Raw genomic sequence first — 7,500 nt, forward strand, 5'->3', positions numbered from 1 at the left:
AATATTAAAAATGTATCTAAAAATAAGATTGATTACAGTATACCTTCAAAGTAACAGTCTTTAGCACAAACATGATATTACACACTGCACAACCTCTCTGCACAATCACAAAGCATACTGAACTGTCAAAGCATAGTCAACGTCTGTCTCGACTTAACTAAACTAAACTAAAAGATGATCTTTCTCCTGACCTGAGAACCGTAGCAGTGCCTATATGTTTGAATCCAGCGGCATGCTCACTGCTCATCAGATGCCAGGGTGGGGTGTGTGTGTGTGTGTGTGTGGGGGGGGGGGGGTGTTAGGGTTAGGTTGGATTAATTAGTAGGCTAGGGTAAACAGGAGTGACCGCACTCCTGACCTAGATGCCTCGGCCCTTGGCAGTGGAGGCTAGTGAGTGAGGAGTGAAGGAGCTAGCATTGCAAAATGGTTTTGCAAGATAGCATGAAGTTTTGGCAAGCCCTCCACAACTGTCAGCACTTTTTTATATTTAACAAGAATGTTTCTCCATCAGAGGGTGTGTGTGTGTGTGTGTGTGTGCATGATTCTGGGAAGTGTTTTTGTGTGTGTGTGTGTGTGTGTGTGTGTGTGTGTGTGTGTGTGTGTGTGTGTGTGTGTGTGTGTGTGTGTGTGTTGCATGTGTGCACCCTCTGCAGGTTAACCAAACAGTTGATTCACACCTCTAGCTAGCACTTATGACGATATTGCCACACATAGCTGCAACCACAGTCACCTATTTATTCACTCAACCTACTAATGAACATACTATACAAAGGTACCACAGAGCAACAGTAACTATACCCGCCCATGATATCTGTGAGAATATCACACACACACACACACACACACACACACACACACACACACACACACACAAACACTTCCCAGAATCATACACACACACACACACACACAGAGAGAGAGAGAGAGAGAGAGCCTGGCACAGTGCTCTAGGGATGAACCCCGCAGTCCTACACTGCGTACTCATCACCTTGGCCTCGTCCTCATGAGACTCTGGTCAGGGGGGAAATCCTGCTGACTACCTCAGCCACATGCCCTGACTCCCTGCCTTCAGCCTGGCGGGTTAGGTGGAGGGTGGTAAGCTGGGGTGGGTGGATGTTGGGGTGTGTGTGTGTGTGTGTGTGGGTGTGGGGGGGGGGGGTAGACGGCAAGTGAGACAGCACTGAAACATGTTGGTGCTGAGAATGAGTCTGTCTGCTAAAATGTAGTGGTCAAACAAGGTCAGGTAGATGGTGAAAGAAAGAAAGAAAGAAAGAAAGAAAGAAAGAAAACTAATACAAGTCTGACTGATAACTAATACAAATAAGGGGCGACAATAAACCAATCAATCATTCAATATTAAACAGTATGAAACTAAATTACCACTACTAAATTAACTATAACCTTTCGCAGAGCAAGACAAAACAGCTTTTAAAGTCGCATGCACCAGTAGCGAAACTTCAGCGATAGTATTTATCTTTGACACATTTGGCTCACACTTGTTTTAAGTTACTAGCAATAGCAACAGGAGCCTCATTTAAAATCAGACCGGCAGTGTTTTAGGCTGCCCTACTGTCAAAAGCGCGAGACCTACATAATAGCCAGCTCCACCTAACACAGGCGGCGAAGCGCAGAAGCTAAACAAGGATGGACATGATTTAGCAAGAATATTTAAACTCCAAAAAGCGCTACAAAAATATAACCATTCAAGTCACTGTCTTTTCATTAGACAGTGATGAGCAACTTAATAACACCAACGCGTTTTCTCAGCGGATCAAAACGCTGCTGCAGGATCAATATGATACATCCGCGCACGTCTATAAATAATTGATGCGCTCATAGCATGTATCTTAACACAAGACAGAAATATAATGTCTCGCTGATTAGCCTACTTCACATACACACAACTCGTTCGGAGGCAGCAGCTGTTCTTTGGCTACAGTATTTGGCGTTTCTGCAACTGGGAACATGCAACACGGGGATCAAATATTCCGTTACTTCAGAGATACATTCAACACCGCACCAGACACTTCTACAATTGCCATAACGCATCTTTGATTCAACGTTTCAGTACATACAAAGCAGATGTATAACATGTGCTATAGGTTACAACAACAGTTGTTACAATAAACGATAAAGAGGAAAAATATTCTCCAGAGACATATGGATAATGAAATAATATTGCACAACATGCTGAATTACTTACCTTCCACTTTCTCAGATTTTATTATGGTTAACGTTGGTTTCATATCAACAGCTGCCGTCATGATCATGTATTTAGTATGTTCAGCAGGGTTTCTTTCCCCCAATATAATAGTCCCAAACTATGTTATAGACTATCGTCTAGTCTTATGTTATTTCCCGAAAAAAGGCTTAAACTTTCTTTATGGTGTTTTTTCCTTCCCTAATTGATAGACATTCAGCGACGTTTATTACTAGTATTCTAGCTTGTCTTTCGCTTTCTCTCTCCCACTCTCTCTCCTTCTTTCTTTCTTTCTCTTCTCTTTCTCACTCACTCACTCCTTCCCTCCCTCCCTGTACCTTCGTCAGGGCGTTTCTGTGCTTGTCGGTGCGGAAGAGGCAGCACCCGTACAGCAGCGTACATGTACGACACTACAAAGTGGGCGGCGTTAGCGAGGCCAAATGCTTCACAATTCAATTACATTCCTTTCAGCTGAGGCTCCTCAGAATCCCACTACATTATCACGTAGCGTCGCTGGGGATGTCAATTCTTAACAGTTACACGTTTGTCTCCAAGTCAAGTCACAGTAAGGTTTTTTTAATCGTTTATTGGACAAGCTTAATGTTTCCCTCTCTTTTATTTTTTTTCTCTTTGAAACAAAACATTACAGCTGGGAACTTCCCCTTCTCGCATAACACTTGTGTTAAGTTTATATGGAATTCTACTGGCAATGACAGAGCTATTGCACAAGGAACCAGAAGTCACATCATGTTCGAAATCTGACTTGAGCAAGAGCTTGAAACCTGCATTAGCCTACCCAATATAAAAACCTGATGCAAGAAATTGCATAATAAGCCTTGCCTACTGATGTTGGTTTTAACACAGTGCTATTCTCAACATTAAAGCCCATTAAAAACATAAAAGTAATGATATTTCAATAAACTATGAAGCCATGGCTTTTCATTATTTCTCGTTGGTGACAGACCACACTGAAACAGCCTCTGGATTTCCCCATGTTATTGAATTAAGCAAACACTGGGTAGATTCTTATAATATGGGAAGACTTCTGAGCAGAACTGTAGTGCAAATGTGCAGGCAGGCATTAAACTTGTAACCTACTGTATAGAGCTCTGCATTTACTAATTGTTGAATTGTAAGGAATTTATGTGATTTTAATAACAGGAATTCTCCAATCCCCCCAGCAAGCTTTTTAGTCTAGTTTGAAAGCTTTGCTGAGTGATGACCGTTGTGGACACATAGCAAGCCAGCAGCAGGCTGGGAATCTGAACGCTGGACCGGTTTCCCTCATAAACACCTCTGAGTGCTTCCTGCCCACCTCGGCTGGATCAATAAAGTAAGCCGTGTCTGTCTCCCTCTCCGTAAGGCCCACAGCAGAGAATGTCCAGCCCCAGACGAACAAAACGGGGCCGACACAGGGCCAACCCAGGGCCGAGGAGCGTCTGGGACGCTGGTCTTCCCGCTGGTCCACCCTGAACGGAGTGTTGGGCTTCTTCGCAGAGGAAAGTTTGAGGCATAAACAAATGGCCAACACTGGATACTGGTTGACCCAAATATTTGGGGCTATTTATCAACACTAATTCAATTGGGCCATCCATCACAGTAGCCTGCGAGCATTTGATTTGTGAGAGGATTATGTTGTATTTGCTTGGTTTTATTTACATCCTTTTTTCCCCTCCATGCCGCTCTCTCTAACTTATTTTTGGATGTTTTTTTAATTAGAGACAATCACTATGTCATGTTCCATATTAAATCCAGAGGATTAGAGAGAGCGAATACACAGTGGGGTGGACAAGAAAAATGGGACAGAATATTGAAGGATAAAACTTGAAGAGGGAGCAATACAGAAAAGATAGAAAAAGATGTCATGGATAAAGAGAGAGACAGGGCGACAGAGAGAGGGAGAGGAGGAGGGGGGAGAGAAAGGGAGACAATTCCCTGCACTAAATAAATTAGCTGCCATGGCAACAGATTGTCATGTCATTGCAGTTGTCATGCACTGATCTGCCGGTTTTGCATGTGCAGCAAAATAATACTGACAACTGAGGAAGAGGCTGTCCAGAACAATCCACAGCCCTGACGCTGATCACCAGAACAGAGAATAGAACACAGATCTTAGACCTCAAACAATATTATCCAAAGACTCGAAATACTGTTGGATTCAGCAAAAGCCCTTCAATCATCATCTGTGTGCAGGCTAAGCTTATTAGATCACTGAGAAGAGAGAGAGAGAAAAGCCCTGGTACGGCAGCATTGTAATGGCTGGGCAGTGCATATCTTTAAATGGGATCAGGAGGCCGGGCGAGCCAACGCTATTGATCATGTATGGATTTTCAAACAGGAATTCAGTGCCGTCTCCATTAGCCGGCCTGGATAGTGTTTCAACTGACAGATATGAACTATGGTGGAAGCGACAGAGACGCAGTGTGGTTTCTGTGGCAGGGTGGAGAGATGGGGTGAGGTGGGGTGGAGTGGGGGTTTGCGGATGGGTGTACTGTTGAGGTGAATGGAGATAGGTGGAGTGGGGGGAGCAGCCTGCCTCACACTTCTGCCTGCTTCTCATTCACTCCCTCCTTCCCTCCCTCTCCCTCTCTCTCTATCCCTCACTCACTCATTCACTCACTCGTTTGCTCTCCCTCCCTGTCTCTCAGTAACCCTTTTTTTGTTTTGTTCTTAATGAGCTCCTTGTACTCTTAAAAGGACAGCCTGGGTCCTTTGGTGCCCAGGGGCAGCCATTAAGTCTAATGGTGTTGCTGACTAATATCTTGACTGGAGTTCGCTGAGTGCCTATATTGTTGGGACGGTAGTGGTAGTGGCTGTTGGGGGTGGGGGGTGGTTGTGCGGGGTTGTTGTTCCATTCATATTTGCACTCAGATTCAACCTCCGATTTAGCATTGCAGCATAAGGTAACATTAAGTTCTACCTGCTACCCACAATTATTGCTATTTATGTAAGGGCTTTGATCTTCATACTGTAGCAGTGGCCAGGCCTTTTAATGTTGCTGTTGTTGGTAAATAGGAACAGGAGAATGTTTTTAAACAGCCCAGGCAACCCCACAAGGAAACCTTTTTTTTTTTTCTGAACAAAAAAAGGTTCACCTTCTTTCATTTTGCAGTCAAAGGATCTTAAAAGAAGAGTCCGAGATGGAAAATCACAACAGGCATGGAAAAGTACAAAAACATCTCAGAGCTTGAAAAGAAAGCACCTCTCTTCGTTCTCAAGCAAAATGTGTGTTCATCTGCCATTCGGGGCATTGACACACTTTACTGGTGTTTCTGGAGTTGTTTCCACTCGTTTTTAAATTCAATTATGATACCAATAGAAGATAAATGGCAGAAGGTCCTCAAATCACATTTATAAATTAATTTACGTTTCGAGTTGGACCTCCTACAGGGCTTTTTTTAAACAGTAGTTGTTGACTCCCCAAAACAAGCTGTTACCAGGATACCACCTCGGAAAAATACATCTCTCGCTCTCTCTCTCGCTCTCTCTCTCTCTCTCTCTCCTCCTTTCTTTCTTTCCCATTGTAGAGGCTGGAAAGCATGTGCTGTTCCTCACTGCGGCTAATGGCGGTTTGGGAATCACAACTATTTCAGAAACAACCCTGCTGCAGAGAGAGCACACATGCACAGCCATTATACGGCTTTGGGGCTGGCCTCCCGGTCCACAGCAGCACTAGCATTTCCAGACTTATTTTATCCTGGCTCTTAATGGCCAAGTGCATGGGATGGATGAATGTCGTTGCCATGGTATTGACAGTTAGCAGATGATATGAACCTGGCTGACTGTGGGAAGCCGTGCTGTGGTTCTGTAAGCAGGTTAGTCTGATTTATGTGTGTTAGTAGGCCTACTTCCTGGTGCGGACAGATTCTAATTTACTGGAAAACATCAGGTGTTGCATTATCTTTGGATTACGATAACTCATTTCCTCACTTAGTCATACTCATTTGCAATGTTACCACTCTTTCCAAATGGCATTAAGAATGTACAATAAGCCATTCCTGAAATATTCTGACTCATGGGTGCAAACTTAAGCCCCTATCCTGCCCCTATCTCTTTCTCCACAGTCGACTGATGCCACAGGCTGGCCGTAGCCCTGCTGAGATCACAGAGTCCCCCTAGAGTGAGGGAGAAAAAAGGGAGCGAAGGAGACAGACGAGGGGGGAGGCGCTTAGGTCTGCTGGTGCTGTGGCGGCCTGCTGGAGGGGGCCGGCTGTGGAACAAAGGCCCGGCTCTTTTCTGAACAATTAGCCGGGCTAAAAAGGACATCTATCTTCTCCATTAGCTGCACCACGTGCCTCCCATTCAGTGCATTGTGTAGATAATTAAATTGCATCTCCCATCTCCTCCTCCCCCTCTCTCTGCCTTCCAGTCCTCCTCCTCCTCCTCTTCCTCCCTCAGGGTATCAGTGTCTCCGAGGTCTCCCTCCCTCTGCTCAGAAGAGCACTCTGGAGTGTGTGTGTGTGTGTGTGTGTGTGTGTGTGTCTGTGTGTGTCTGTGTTTGTGTGTGTGTGTGTATGTGTGTATATGCTTTTCTGTGTGTGTGTGTGTGTGTGTGTGTGTGTGTGTGTGTGTGTGTGTGTGTGTGTGTGTGTGTGTGTGTGTGTGTGTGTGTGCGCGTGTGCATACATGTGTGTGTATGTGTGTGCGTGTTTGTGTGTGTGTGTGTGTGTGTGCGTGTGCATACATGTGTCTGTATGTGTGTGCGTGTTCATTTGTGTTTGTGTATGTGTGTGTGTGTGTGTGTGTGTGTGTGTGTGTGTGTGTGTGTATGTGTGAGTGTGTATGTGTATGTGTATGTGTATGTGTATGTGTATGTGTGTATGTGTGTGTGTGTGTGTGTGTGTGTGTGTGTGTGTGTGTGTGTGTGTGAGTGTCTTCATCCGCATGTGCATGTGACAGCAGCAACCAGCAACGGATGACACCTCCAGGCCGTGTGCTGTAGGGAAGTCCCCAGTCTACTCGAATGGCACTCAGCCTAATACTGTAGCCTATCTGGGGCACATCTGCTCACCGCCCTATTGATCTGAGAGGTCATGAGGCTGGGCTCATTATGAATTTTTCATATATTGTAGGAATGCTCCCCGGCACGTCCGGCATGATGAATGATTGCCTAAGTACTGACAATGCGTAAGCCTGTCTCGATTCCTAAATGCTCATACAAGCCTGATCACTAGTATGACGTACTGCTGACTAATTGGTCAGAATCATAGTCCATACTTTTTAAAGACGTAGCATTTGTTTGATGTCCATTGAATAGTATGCGATTTTGGAATGTATGTTTGTATGTATTTTACATATGC

At 44.7% G+C, this 7,500-nt stretch overlaps 1 protein-coding gene across 3 annotated transcripts in view; it reads right to left on the minus strand.

Moving 5' to 3' along the window:
• The window catches only part of ets1 (v-ets avian erythroblastosis virus E26 oncogene homolog 1), a 25,458-nt gene extending 22,925 nt beyond the window's left edge, over nt 1-2,533 (minus strand). The window contains exon 1 of one of the 3 annotated variants that reach the window (XM_076282540.1): nt 2,204-2,533. In XM_076282540.1, coding sequence (XP_076138655.1) covers nt 2,204-2,270 — 67 coding nt within the window. In that variant the 5' untranslated portion in view covers nt 2,271-2,533. The remainder of the gene's footprint in view (nt 1-2,203) is intronic. The other 2 variants (XM_076282539.1, XM_076282538.1) reach the window with 2 other exon arrangements.
• Nucleotides 2,534-7,500: the final 4,967 nt, after the last annotated feature.

Source organism: Alosa pseudoharengus, unplaced genomic scaffold, assembly GCF_046254945.1.
Source record: "Alosa pseudoharengus isolate Yale_2024_CS ecotype anadromous, Long Island Sound unplaced genomic scaffold, YU_APseudo_1.1 YU_APseudo_1.1_scf_13, whole genome shotgun sequence".
Taxonomy (NCBI): domain Eukaryota; kingdom Metazoa; phylum Chordata; class Actinopteri; order Clupeiformes; family Clupeidae; genus Alosa; species Alosa pseudoharengus.